Source organism: Magnolia sinica, chromosome 7, assembly GCF_029962835.1.
Source record: "Magnolia sinica isolate HGM2019 chromosome 7, MsV1, whole genome shotgun sequence".
Lineage (NCBI taxonomy): Eukaryota > Viridiplantae > Streptophyta > Magnoliopsida > Magnoliales > Magnoliaceae > Magnolia > Magnolia sinica.
This window is the reverse complement of record NC_080579.1, coordinates 6073990-6089073: the sequence shown is the minus strand read 5'-3', so window position 1 is coordinate 6089073 and position 15084 is coordinate 6073990. Positions and strand designations below refer to the sequence as shown.

The window sequence follows — 15084 nt, the reverse complement described above, 5'->3', positions numbered from 1 at the left end:
CACTCTCATACTTTGGAGTAGCGCTACACGACTACTAAGGGTGTCAACAGGTTTGTTCTCGACCCCATCCTTATGTTTCAGAACGAAAGAATATTCCTGAAGAAATTGGACCCATTTGGCATGCCTAGGGTTTAGTTTCTTCTGGGAACTGAGGTAACGTAAGGCCTCGTGGTTAGAGAACAAGACAAATTCTTATGGTAACAAATAATGCCGCCAATGGCTCAAGGATTGGACAATCGCATAGAATTCTTTGTCATAGGTGGAATACAGTTGCTTTGACTCATTCAACTTCTCATTAAAATAAGCAACGTGGTGCTTTTCTTGACTAAGCACGCCACTTATACCTACCCCAAATGCATCACACGCGACGACTTCAAAGACTTTAGAAAAGTCTGAAAGGTGCATGACGGGGGCTTCTTTCATCTTGCCCTTAATTTCCTGAAATGCTTTAGAGGCTGCTTTAGTCTATACAAACTCTCCTTTCTTAATGCAATACATGATCGGAGTCATGATGGAGCTAAATCCTCTGATGAACCATCTATAAAAAGTTGCTGAGCCATGAAAGCTTCACACTTCGTGAATATTGCGGAATTGAAGCCATTCAACTATGGCCCGGACTTTCTCGGGGTCCACCCTCATGCCTTCAGATGATACGATGAACCCTAAGAAAATAACGCTTTTTGACATAAACGTGCACTTCTTAAGGTTGGCATACAACTTTTCTATTTTGAGTACCCCGCAAACTTGCCTCAAATGGTGATGTTGTTCCTTTGAGGTGCTATATATAAGAATGTCATCAAAATACACCACAAGGAACTTACCCATAAAGGGTCTTAACACCTGGGCTATCACTCTCATAAATGTGCTTGGGGTATTAGTCAAGCCAATGGGCATGACTAGCCACTCGTATAATCCATCCTTCATCTTGAAGGCTGTCTTCCACTCATTTTCTAGGCGTATACATATTTGGCGATACCCTCTTTAGAGGTTAATCTTCGAAAAGATTGTGGCAACTGCCATCATGTCTAACATATCATCAATACGCGGTATGGGAAACCGGTACTTGACCTTGATTTTGCAAGATTATATTACTCTTTGCCTCGTAATAATTCCACGTGTTCCGGTTAGTAGCTGTATCAAATCTCTTTACTGTGTTTTTATTTTTGTGTATTTCTCATGTTGTTTATGGTTTTCTTTTCCTATTACCAAATGTTGTCTTTAATTCAAAAATATCGAAGGATGCAGCTTTTATTTTATCAGTATTTCCTAATATTCAAAGCTATTCTTCACATATTTTTCTGCTGAGTTTGAGTATTGCGGATATGGCGGTTGAAGCTGCATGTCAGTTGGGTGGTGCTGTATGTTACAACCTTGAAATTGCAGTCCCAATCCCAGCCACTGCATAAAAAATTGTTCTTGGACTGCAGCTTGTAGTTGGCAGTTGGCATACAGTTGGCTTCATATGCAGTCAATGATGGATCACACTTGATTTTTAATAATCAGTCCATTTTTTTCTCATTATTGCTCCAAGCGTAAAAAAGGCACGCGTTTTCCTCTCGAGGATGCATATACACCATAACTTTTTCAGGATATACGGGATCTGAAACAAAGTTGGCTAGAGGCACTTTTCAGTATACACAGGATGCTGATCGTGCTGCTGGTGCCGGTGACTAGATGGAAGTTCATATATGGAGGATGTGATGAAGATTGTGGAAATGAAAACAAACTGTATGACGTTTGACATAAGTGTAACACATGCTACTTGCGAGGTAGGATTTTGGATCCTTCTCTCCCTACATATGCTGATATGGCTTGTGTGTTCAAGTCTGATTTATTCATCAGGTTGTGCCTGTGGCCTAAAAATCAGGCTAGTCCTGTAACCAGGTGAGTGACATGAGTGTGGAAGAAATGGACAGTTGGAAGGGATGATCAATGATCCTCATTCTCTATGAAAATGTTACCCCTCTGATGATTGGACTGGCCTGTTTTTTGGTCAACGTAAAATAGACAGTTAGTGCATGGTATACTTGTTGAGCAACCAGGAACTGCAAACATGTTGGTGTGTGGGTGAGAATAGGATCTGAAATCGTGCTTTTGCAAGCAGTGTTAGAAATTACTGCAAGTTGACCATAGAAACAAAGGCTGATCTTCACAAAGCATTATTTATGTTAGGTTTCATAATGTTTACACTGAAAAGATGAAGTAGAAGACATCTCAACTACACATCTCTTACAACTGACTATTCAAAGTGGGTCAAGGTACTGCGAGACTTCCCAACGGCCTTTTGCATGGAACAAATTCTGTTTAATAATACATGCATTGGATGATGGGTGTTTCATCCTGCTAAGATGGATGATCTTGGCATCGCACTTGGCTAGGTTTGTTACCACCCCGCAGTTTCATGTTATGCATTGATTTTCTGAAATTTCCTTTTTGATGTTTAATTTGGAGTAGGCTATTTAGTTTCAGCACTTCTGTCTTGACAGTTGTAAATTGGCAGTGATTTCTTCCTTTTCATATTGCTTATATTTCTGGACATAAACAACTGTGAGTTTGATGCATGTGCCATCTGCTGTTTTATAGCTTGTCTCATTTGAAAAGCTGCTTTTTATACAGTGTTGGGGACTAAAGGATAAATGGTTTCTTATTCTGTAAATTTGATGGGGACTTTTTTGTAATGCATGTTGTAACTGGAAGTTGAATACTAAAAGTCTGTCTTACGTGCCGTATTTGGATTTGCAGAATGTTGTTGGCTTTCAGTGAGCAAACAAAAGGTGAAAAGCTTCCAGAGAATGCATCGGATCAGGAACTGCTGGAAATAGTTATGGCCAGGTGAAATCTTCTTGCTCCAGTCATGCAGTGCTCCTTGTAATGGCCTGTACGGTGTCTTTTTAATTTATTTTTTAATTTTTTCCTGTAATGGCCATTACTTTGCCAACTCTTGATTAGTTTTTCCCTTTTTGTTGTTTCTCTGGCGCTATCTGAGCGCCTTTTTCAAAGAAAGCCTTTATGTTGCCTTTCAAATTTTTATTTTTATTTTTTTTCATGCCTTTACGACCCTGTAACATGTAACGGTTGCCAATGTTACCTTTACTTAACGGCCTTTACGGCACACCATGATTGTGATCTTATTCGAATTCCATACCACTTATGGCACACTTTATTTTTCGTCCTTTTGTTGAAGGTTTTCTCTCATGTTGATAAGCTTCAACTTTCTTCTTCTTCTTCTTCTTCTTCTTTTTTTTTTTTTTTTTTTTTTTTTTTAAAGTTTCTACTTATTTTCATATCAGGATTTTTACTGTCTAATAAATTTCTGGATTCAATTCTGTGCATGATTCATTTATTTTCTGATCTGAGGTTGACCTCTTTATTAGCACTGCCTTTTGGTTGCTATAAGTTGCTTCTGTAATATAACTCCTGTTTATGGGTTCAAGCCCATAGCTTGATGGGAGACATACTGTGTTTCAGCATTGAGGTGTCAGGTTTGTGCCCACCATGCCTATCAAGAAGAGTAATGAAAAGAAGCTCTTGTTTAAATTGGTCCAAAAACTCTTGTTTTCGAACAAGATCTTTGCATCTACTTGATTTACTGTTATATTAATATCATTTGAAACTTTTATTGAACATCTCTGTCATTGCATCTACAAAGATGTTTTATTTCAAATGCCTTCATCTCTAACCTGTTGTGGGCTGTATGACTTCTTTAGTGCATTCAGAAGCCTTTTTGGTAATATGAAGAAACCAGTTTTTGTCCATTTGTCTGATGCAGGTATGAGAAGGAAGTCATGCATCCTCTTCAAAATCTTCTTGGGGGAGAGCTGGCTCGTGCTTTGCTCATTCAGGTATTCCGAACTATTTTGATGTTATCAGTAACGTGAATTTCATTTTATTCAACTTTGGGTTTGTGCAATTGCAGATTCAGAAGCTAAAACTGGATCTTGAGACGTAAGTTGATTCATTTGCTATCCTAGTTATGTTAATGTCAAGAATCCTTACTAGAAGAGGAATTCTATTCACAGACGTGCATCAGCATATTCTAAACACAAGCGCCCCACACGCATCCATGTGGCACACGTTTGTGAGATCTGTTCCCATTCATTAGGTGGGCAACTTGGTGAATATGCCCTAACGAAAAATCAGGCTGGTCCACTCATCGGGTGGGCCACACAAGTATGCTGAATGTAGTAGGCCATTTATCCTTTACAAAAAAAAAAAAAACCACATACAACCTGATTAGCAGACCCATTTACTGTAGTCTCACACATGTCAGCCATATTGGCATGTGTGGGGTGCATGTGATTGGTGTGCAGGTGCACTCTGCAAGTATCATCTTGCACAAAGTTTCTTTTAGTTTTGGAACTTTGCTGAAAGCTTTGCTGCTGTACAGGGCAATGCTAGAACTGAACCAGATTCTTCGGGCCAATGAAATCAACTTTGCGATTCTTGCCGCTTTGCCAGCCTTCTTTCTTTCGCTTCTTTTGCTCATGTTAGTACGTGCCTGGGTTAAAGAGGTGAGATACACATGCTGGTCCCTTTCTTTCCCTCTCCAGATTGAAACCAGAATGCTTCAATTTCTTTTCTCCATGGCTTTCAGCAGGAAATGTTATGGTAGTTTTTGTATTTTTTTCATTACCATTAAGCAAATGTTTAAATAGACAGACTGGAGGTACACGCTCTAGTGAGTTGGTACAAGTTGAAGGCTCTAAGGGCCTGTTTGGTAGGATGCAACGTTGTCAAAATCATTATTGTGTATCAATTGTAATAGGGGCTGAATCGTATCGAATCGCAAATCGTAAGATTTTTTTTTTTTTTTTGTTGTTGTTGTTGTTGTTGTTTTTGTTGTGATTTTCTTAAAAATAAGAAAAATATAAATAATCAGAAAAAATTGAAAACTTAGCAATCATCCTTTTGCCATCAACATGCAAGTAATACAATGTCATGATATTGTTCAAGGATTCTTATCTTTCCCTTTTTTTCCCCCTTTCTTTCAAGTAATTTTCCTTAAAAAACATACAAGTATCCTTTTATAATTTATGTTCTTGTTACCTTTCTTGAATCTAAAATCACATTGGAAAAGCGGCATTTGATTATGTAGACTGACAAAAAAAGGATATTCTGGTTTCTTACCATCATTCCACAAGATATAGAAGTCAACATGATTGTAACCATCCATAAAAAAACATTCTAGATAAGTTATAAATCAATTTGGTTTTTCGATCAATTAAGAAGTAAGAAATAATAATAATAAGCTTTATGATTTAACGTTGAAGAGAAGATATATCACTCAATCTCGATACTTTTTTTTTGAAAGGTTTTTTCTAAATGATTCTTAAAGCCCCCACCAATTTAAAAAGATAAAATGAAAGCCAAGTGAAGCTTAAAATAGAAGAAAACAAATATAATTTGAATTGTAAATCGGGATTTAAATATTAAATCGTTGGATTCATATAAAAAGGGATTCAAATCGTTTTGCTTAAGATTCGACTTAAATCGTAAATAGTAGGATTTTGGCGACACTGGTAGGATGGAATTCCCCATAAATGGTAGTATACTCACAATTATTACTTTCTCTTAGTGTTTGAAAAGAGATGTATTTTCGATGGCAATTTCCCGACACCTCCATCGGGGTAATTGGTGAATTTAATAATCCTCAACTAGAGGATATGTATACTATCCTTAGGTCTTTATTTTACACGATCGGAATCTTGATTTATTGATCCGTATCGTTCATCTCAGAGTCACACCACAGATGAACCACCGACCTCAATATTTTCTTGATGAAACAAAAAAAAAATGGTTAATGAACTAATACGAGGATGGTCCGTTAATTCAACTTGAAGAAAGCCTTGTAAAATGGAATAAATTTAGGGCATGATATATTCCCTGGGGGTCCATATTACCAACTATCTAGATGATGAAATCATGAGAGATGATTACATTTATAAAATGTTGAGGATGACATTACTTTGTAGGGAAGAAATGCATATAAAACAATCATATTTCAACTCTTGTTACAAATGGTGCCGGTCAAAATACCTGTAAAAGTGTAATTATTACACTTTTACCACCATCTGCTGGGATTTACAGGCTATCAAACAGGCTTTAAGGGCAAGGTAAATACCCAAAAGGATGTGGATGCAAGAGGAAAAGACTTGATGACTTATGGTCTTAGGGTCTAGCCCTTGATAGAGTGGAATGGTGGAACAAGATTCATGTAGCTGACCCCAATTAATTGGGATAAGGTTTAGAAGATGATGATGATGAGGTGCATGCTATGAAGTGAGATTTTTGGAAAGTAGTCTCCTTAACATTTTTTATAGGTACACTAGGTTCGAACTCAAGACCTGAATTTTGCCATCTACCATTAAGCTATTGGCTGGAACCATCAACAATTTTAATAGTCCCATTTTTGTTCTCTTGTACTCTTCAAAAATTCCATGATTGTGGTGGTAAAGTTCTCCAACCTTTTAGACTAATTACGATAACCATAGTGATTAAGACTCTGTTAGGGTGGAAATAGGCTACATTCGCACTGCATCAAATCAAGTGTGGGTAGTATCCAATGAAATCTCTAGTTCAAGGCCAGTGGAGGTGATGGTAAGCTTGAGTTGATGGAATCCATTTGTAGAGCTCGAGCCTGACATGCGTTGGCCAATTTGGAAAAACGAATCCTTTATTTTATTTTTTTGGTGGGGAATGATGAAAAGAAGAAGAAAGCAAAATTGGCTACCTATGTTACATGAGTACGACAAGGATTGGGTTTGGTAGATCCTCCAAATCCAAATCATCAAGATTCAAATACGTTTTTGATTTTGATAAACATATGCAGGTGGGTTGATTGGACTTCGTTTGACAGGATGGAGGAATGGTTTTCTATTCATGTTACGTTAATGGAGACTTAGTTCATGGAAGCTTTTGCTATGGTGGGCTCATGTGTGGGGGAGGTCGTTGCGATAGATCTTGACCCACCAGAGACTAGGGATGCAGTGTGATGCTCGACGATGATTTGCATCGAAAGGAAGAAAGGAGTTGTAGCTCTGAAGGTTATATCCATGGCGGTGGGCGATGTGAGAGTCTCTGTCTCCCTGGTGAAGATGAAGGTTGATTTGAATGGAAGGTGGAAAGTGGATCTTGGCTCCAAGATTGATGAGGGCAACCCGAGGGTGCCAGAAGGTGCAAAGGTTTCGAAGGAAGACAGAACAATTTCAATGCTCTTGCGACACTCCGGTTGACAGTAGGGAAACATGGTGCGAGGAAAGTGCTATTCTACCTCCACGTGGTAGGCTCTTGTGTCTTGATGAGATGCGTGCTGAGGGTGCTCTTTCCCCGTGCTAGAAGAAGGCTTTTGTAGTAGGCTTGGATGATGTGAGCTTGAGGTTTGGAACGTCGGATGCTTCAGTTTCGGTCCGGATCTTCTTTTCAGGCTTGGGACTTCGAGGCCATTTCCGAAGTGGACGATATTAGGCCACATTGCTTTGATTTGGTGCCAATTGAGGATGGTTCCATGAAGGCTCTTTTCAGGGATTTCTCTTTGGTTCATGCGGCCCATATGGTATTTAACCTCCTAGATGCACATGTGGTTAACACTTATCCAACTTGCATGTGACCAAATCTCTTTCCGCTCTCATATGATAATGTGTTATTGTTCGTTAAGTTGGCAGGAACTCTCGTCGCCCAATCGCTAATCATTTTGTTAGAGTTCTTACTTCAGAAACGGTTATGCTTTCGAGTGCTCCTCTTCAGTGTCCTTCTCTGATGATTTCGGGGAGGAGCGGTCACCGGTGTTGTTGCCCACGGACGATGGGTTCTGGAGGGAGGGCCCCTCTCACGAACTTACTTTGTAGACTCCTAAAACTGCATCAAAAGGTTTTAAAGAGATCTTGGAGGTTGCTCTCCCCTTCGATCAAAAGCATCTTCAAATTTGGATCTTGATGTCACTAAAGCTCATCCTGAACTGTCTTAAAGCCTAGTCAGCTGCAATATATATAAAAAGGTGGAGATTCTCAAAGGCAAACGACGGATCGGGGATGCTGCGTCACGTGGCAGACGAATTGGGATGACTTTTGGAGGCAAGGATGAAGATTATTACGCGCTTCTCCATTTCATTAAAGAGCATGGTAGATAATTACAACAGTCTGATTTGCTGAGGAAGGTGCAACAAACTCTGAAAAGGAGACAAGAGTGTGCAAGTCTGGATTTCAATGTCCTTAATGGTCCGAGGTTTGTGGCGTGCTAGCGAAAGGGTCACCAAGGCAGTTCGATGCCAAAATGAAGATCTTATCATAGAATATCAGAGGTTTGTGGTATAGTTGCAAGAGATCTCAGGTTAAAGATATTTGCAATAGATCTCGTGCTTAGATCATTTCCTTGTAGGTGACGAAGCTGAGTTTGGTTGATAGGACGATCTTCGATTCTGTATCAGGCACCAAGGCAAGACTGTGGTGTTGTCTGAATGTTGTACGTATAGATGGAGGGATTCTGGTGGCGTGGAACTCATATTTGTGGGTGAAGTGGAATTTATCGGGGAATTCAGTGTGTCTATGGTGTTGGTTAGTGCTATGAATGGTTTTCGCTGGATATTTTCGGCGGTTTATGGGCTTAACTCGCTAGCCAGGAGAGCTGATTTTTAAAAAGGATTTGTTGGAGGTGCGCTTGAAGTTTAGGGGCCGTGGTGTGTCGAGTGTGATTTCAATGTAACTAGGATTTTTGACGAAAAATCTTCGGGAGGAAGAATTACTACTAGTATGAAGGCATTCTCTTCTTGGGTGGCTTTGCATCAGTTGGTGGACTTGCCGATGCGGGGTGGAAGGTTCACATGGTCGAATGGTTAGCAAATTGCTATCTTTTGTAGGTTGGACAGATTTCTCCTCTCCCCGGAATGGGTTGAAAACATGCCTTTGGTATCTCAATGTCCCTTATTGAGGCCCGTGTTAGGTCATTGTCCCATTTTGCTTGATGTTGAAGAGGAGAATTGGGGCCCAAAACCATTTAGGTTTGAATTATTTTTGCCTGAGATTGAAGGCTTCTCCTCGTTGATCATAGAATGATGGGACTCGTTTCAAGTGCATGGCTATGCTAGTTTTTATCTTATGACGTAAATTGAGCCTCCTTAAGGAGGAGATCCTCCTTTGGAAAAAGGAGGTGTTGGGGCAACGTTAGATGGAAATGGATGCTATTCTAAAGCAACATTCAAGTGCTTGATCTTAAAGCTGAAGGGAGGTGTTGTCAGAGGAGCAGAGAGCTTTGCGGGCTGATGTAGCTACTGCCTATGTTGGAGGAGATTAAATGGAAGTAGAGATCTTGTGTCACTTGACTCAAAGAAGGGGACAAAAAACAAGGTTTTTCCATAACATTGCTAATGCTTGGGCTAGAAACAATAAGGTTATTGACATTGTGGTTGAGGGTGAAAGGGTAGTGGATAAAGATAGAATTTGTGTGGAGGTGGTCAAGTTTTGCCGAAGTCTACTGTGCAAGGAAGAATGGAAAGGCCCACTTTGGATATCCTTCCTTTTGATAGTCTCTCCACTGATGATTCCTCTTCTCTTAAGCACCCTTTCTCGGAGGAAGAGGTTAAAGAAGCAGTGTTCTCATTGGGTAGGGATAAAGCCCCAGGCACCGATGGTTTTCCGATTGCCCTTTTTTTTTTTCCCAGGTTTTTAAGGCCATGATCAAAAAATATTTATTGAACTACTTGCGTGAATTCTTTGCTAGAGGATGTCTCTCCTTGGAAATGGGTGTCTTTTATTGCGATTATTCCAAAGATCCCAGGTGCGGATAGGCTTAAGGACTTCAGGCCAATCAATCTTATTGGCGGGCCTTATAAAATTCTTGCTAAAATCCTTGCCTCTAGATTTTGCTGGGTCCTCGGTAAAGTCATTTCTCATCATTAAGGTGCTTCTATTGAGGGAAGACAAACCTCGAACAATGCTCTCACTACGCATGAATGTATTGATTCTTGCTATAAGGGAGGGTTGAAAGAGGTGGTTTAGAAGTTGGATATAGAAAAAGCCTATGATCATGTCGATTGAGCGTTTCAGGACTACATGCTTGATAGGATTGTGTGTGGGTGTACATAGAGACGATAGACTAAATAATTTATTAGCTCTGCCAGATTCTTCGTATTGGTGAACGGCTCCCCTAAAGGCTTCTTCAAAAGTTCTAGGGGCTTAAGGCAAGGTGATATGCTGTCTTTGCTCCTTTTCGTTGTCATACCAGAAGCTTTGGGTAGGATGCTATCTAAAGGTCAAGAGGTCGGCTTTTTCAACTGCTTGCAAGTGGGTCTGTTGCCCTCCCTAATCTCTCACATTCAGCATGTGGATGATATACTCCTGTTTTGCAAGGCAGACAAAGTTAAATTTAAAAGTGGCAAACTAGATCGCCTTAACGAGTGCTATGTGCAAGTTGCTTGGTATCCACTTAGAAAGTTGCTAATTAGATCGCCTTAACGAGCGCTATGGGTGCATGGCGGGATCTTTCCCTACATTGTATTTGGGGCTTCCCCTTGTATTGGTAAGCTAGCTAGGCACTTGTGGGACAAGGTGATTGAAAGGTTCGAGTGGAAACTTGCAGGTTGGAGAGGGCGATTCATGTTGATTGGTGGGTAGATCACTCTCATTAAAGCGGGTTATCTAATTTGCCGATTTACTTTCTGTCGTTCTTTAGATGCCTGAGATTGGTCCTTGATCACCTTTAGAAGCTTAGGCGTGATTTTATGTGGGGTGATTTGGCGGAGAACAAGAATTTCCACTTGTTCGAATGGGATGAAGTCCGTAAGCCATATGAGGAAGGTGGTGTAAACTTAATTCTGAAAGAGATGCTCTTTGGAGACAGATCATTGCTAGCAAATATGGTTGCTCTGTTGGTGGGTGGTGGACAAAAGAGTGTACCATCTACATAGCGTCGATAGTTTGGAAATGTATTTGGAGTACAAGATTAAACTTCATGAAAGGTGTGGCCTTCTCTTTGGGGAATGGAGAGCATTCGATTTTGGGAAGATGTTTGGAGGGGTGATGTGCCTCTTTCCTGGCTATTGCCCACCTTTCTCCGGATTGGCATGTCATGATCAATCGTTGAGATCTGTGGTGGTATAGCTGTGTGGTCTCTGCCATGTCGCCGGGCTCTTCATGATGATGAGATAGAGGAATATATTGTGCTTCTAGAGTGTCTCCATCTTTGTTGGCCCTAGATGGATGAAAAGGATAGCTTGGTTTGGCCCATGGAAAAGTGGGGACATTTCTCGATTACACCTTTTTATATCATGCTTCGGTCTAAGGGGAGGAAACTTGGAAAGACGATTCATGTGTGGCACTACGATGCTCCCCCAAAGATCGGAGCAAAGGGTGGTTAGTGGGAAGGAATAGAGTGTTGACGATTGATAACCTTCAAAAGCGTTCTATGATCATCCCAAATGTTTGCCTCCTCTACATGTTCAATGCTGAATCGGTCAACCAACTTTTTATTCATTGCTCCTACTCTAGTTGCATTTGGGCCTCCTTTGTCAAATTCAATGTTGCGTGGGTCATGCCATGGGATATTGGTGACTAGGTAGTTGAGTGGCACGGGGTTTCTCTTTGCAACAAGCATGGGGTGGTGTGGCGTCTATCTCCTTGCAGGTCTTTGGGGTATATGAGTTGAGAGGAATGGGCGGTGCTTTCGCAATATGTGTCGAGATGTCGAGGGGGTAGCCTCTCATGCTTGGTATAGTGTTGTGGAGTGGGCTGGGTGTAAGGGGTGGCTGGATTAGCTGTTTCTCTGTTTTCTTCTCTCTTTTTGCTTTTTTGCTTTTGCCTATTGCGCTACCTCAGCGCTTTTAATGAAAGTTCCCATTACCTTTCAAAAAAATAAAATAAAATACTTCCCTCACAAAATTACGAGTTGAATTTTGCCCAGTTGACACGATTCACTACAAATTCTAAATTACTGATGACTTGAGTTCAAAATCCCAATAACTCTGGATTTCAAGCCTTGGAAAGGGAGATCTCTTATCCCTTTCCCCTCCCAAATATTCAACCAGGATATTCCAGTTTTTCAAAGGATCTGAGTACTTCTTAAGGATCCAAGTATCATAGCTGGCTACCGGTTTATCTCATCTATTGACAACAAAGTTCGTCTATTTGTCCGTTCATGAGACAAGTTTGGCCTAATGATCAGGTCCAACCATAGTAAATAGCAGGTTCTTGGAGTGCTACACTAATGATCTCTCTCTCTCTCTCTCTCTCACACACACACACACACACACACACACACACACACACACACACACATCAAGGACTGGGTGGTTGGATGAATAAAATGTTGAAAGATTTTTCAATGGTTTGAATCATTTTAGCATCATCTCATGTACTATTATACCTAGCCAGGATAAAGGCGCAGAAGGTAAAGGAAGGATTGCTCGGCTGCAAAGGAGGCTTCTCATAGTGGAGGTTGAGAAAAGGATCATGCACTATCAGATTTGCGTGGACCAAGGCCTGGTAAAATTTCCAAACCATTAGTGCAGCTTCTTTGTGATAGCTTTGTTTATCTTTCCACCATAATGGTTTCATTCAGTCAAAACATTCTTTCCATTATTTCCCATATGGGCTACTCTACCATGTGATTTAATGGTGGTGACATCACTATACATGTGATCTGACAGACATGCATATATCAATCCAAACTGCTCCATATTGTGGGGTCCATTGGAGAGTCCTAACCATTCAAAGTGGTTATTGAATGAATTGGCTAAAATGAAAAATGGTAAATGGTCCGAAGCCTATGGTTGATCTCAGATTTTCAAGGTTTGTCCAAACAGATCAATAATAGAGCCCATTATTTGGATGGCTGATGGCGCATTTAGTGTGAGTCACCAAAAATGGTGGTTAACAGACATGTTAGTCTAGCCCTTCACTCCATGATTCGATACTCAACGGGATACATAGAATGGGAAATTTCTTTCTTGAACTAAATACTTCCCAAATATTGCATCTTTATGTACCAGTTTCTTATTGAAATTATGGATATTGCAAGAGCAACTAGGCAACAATATACAGTGGCGAATACATTTTATTGCTCCTAAAAGAAAACTTGTGGATACATCATTATTGGGTCCCATCTAATCCTGTGCTGTTACAGGATGGAGATGCTCAGTGCATGTTTGGGTTGGTGCTTTACAGTCTCGATCGCCTGTACAAAGCTGTTGAAAGGCATGCCAAGCAAACTGGCGAATGGCTAAGGTTAGTAGGAAATCATGGGTCTCTTTGAACTCAAGGAATACAGATTGACATGGCTTACATACACTTTGCATGGATTGCTTGTTGGGCCGCATTGTATTTATGCAAACTTCTTTGGAGGGTGCCACTGTGAACAGGCCATAGCCCAAAATTTAGTCAATAGGATGAATCTTAACCGTATGAATCGAGTAAAAAAAGAAACTGAGTGCTGCCACTTTTGGGCAATGTTCTGATCAAGTGGTTAGGATTGTATGCTTGGTCTGATACTTGGGCTTGAGGTATTATACTATGCTCAGGTTAAGAGTTTGTAGAGCATGCTTAGGTTTTCATTTTTTACCAGTGGGGCCCATGGTTCAGTGATTGACACCGTTCATACTATGGGCCTCACCATGAATTGCACATGCACCAAAAAATGTCCCAGAAAATCCTAATCCTTCAATAGTTGACCAGCATATAGACAGTTAAGAAAGAATATACAGCAACAGTCCACACACAGCCAAAAAAAGGGCCAAATATTTGATGGCCAGGATCTCCCAATCTGGTGTTTTTTCGTGCATGGTCATCGGTGGTGAGGCCCATCTTATATCAGCTTGTATCATTAGACCATATGTTCCAATTTTAGAGACTCGGATCACTAGAAGTCTAGAACATTGGCCCCTCTTGTACAGACTGAAGACCTGAGCCTACTGTACTAACTCTCAGTGTGAACATTGTGCTATGACCCATCCATGGGGGCCCACTAAAAGAGTGGTCCTGATCTCATACATCCCAACGTGTATGCAACATGATGTCCAAACAGAGAACAAAAGAAGCTAATCAACATTTATCTGCAGTTTGAGACAGGACATTATGGATCTCGGGAAGCCTGGACTGAACACTCAATACAAACTGGCCATAACGTCACGCATGGAACGAGTCTATGACTGCTTGCTTCCTTCAACAAAACGACGGTAAACCATTTTCCTGTTTCCTCCTTTTTCCCTTTTCAGAAATTGGTGAAAAAGAAGAAATTTTTGGAAGGGCAATTCAATGTTTTTGCACACCATGAGAGGTTAAGATTAAAAAAAAAAAAAAAAAAAACTGACTGCCTTTTAAGTATCGGCACTTGATGGAAAGTGGGCTTTCTATGCCAATCAATATGTGTTTTCTTGGCTGTCTGTTTCTCGATCATATATTGTGAGTTTGAATGCCGTCTTGCAGCACTTGGGGAAGGTTCTGCTGCAGGGGGGAAATAGTTAAGGGTTAGCACTAATGATAGCATATGATTTACAATAACTGGAGAAGGATGGAGGAGTGCATGTTTGTTACATTTCCTTCACCGGATATCTGTCATTCTATCCCATATGCATAACATGTATCAGATCCTAACCGTCTGACGATAAGGTAGCCAGCTGTGGCCGGATTATATGGTTATACCCGAAGGGTCCACACCCTGACTGCTCTTCTCGGGGACTTTTGAGGATTACTAGCAGGTGGTCTGCTATGCTCTTGGGCCCCTTCTGTGGAGACATCATAAAATGCTCCTACACAGTATATCTGGGCTTTCGGTTATACTAATTGGGCACTTGCTCAATAATTCAAATATGTTGATTCCATGGGAATTTTAGGGGATGGCACATATACTTAAAATCACCATGATTGGATGAGAAATTCTTTGGTGCATGACCTACTTACAGAAGTGCCCCGAAATATCGACGGTTTTGTAGTGAAAAGTGGGTCCTACATAAAAACTGAAATCCCAAACAGTACATTCGATCTCTCGCTCTTGCAGCGTATAATACTTTTTTTTTTGATCCGTTCTGCATGGGGATGTCGTTGCCAGTAAGGTTGAGAATTCCTGAAAACTGGTTATCTTTCTGGACAGAGCGGGGAATTA

The 15084-nt window shown here is 40.5% G+C and overlaps 1 protein-coding gene across 2 annotated transcripts in view; it reads left to right on the top strand.

The window, feature by feature from the left end:
- The window catches only part of LOC131250949 (protein DGS1, mitochondrial), a 44090-nt gene extending 29727 nt beyond the window's left edge, over positions 1 to 14363 (top strand). Inside the window, exons 8-14 of one of the 2 annotated variants that reach the window (XM_058251372.1) lie at positions 2743 to 2832; positions 3770 to 3842; positions 3917 to 3945; positions 4388 to 4511; positions 12360 to 12470; positions 13111 to 13211; positions 14042 to 14363. In XM_058251372.1, coding sequence (XP_058107355.1) covers positions 2743 to 2832; positions 3770 to 3842; positions 3917 to 3945; positions 4388 to 4511; positions 12360 to 12470; positions 13111 to 13211; positions 14042 to 14162 — 649 coding nt within the window. In that variant the 3' untranslated portion in view covers positions 14163 to 14363. Of the gene's footprint in view, positions 1 to 2742; positions 2833 to 3769; positions 3843 to 3916; positions 3946 to 4387; positions 4512 to 12355; positions 12471 to 13110; positions 13212 to 14041 lie in introns of those variants that run through there. The other variant, XM_058251374.1, reaches the window with a different exon arrangement.
- Positions 14364 to 15084: the final 721 nt, after the last annotated feature.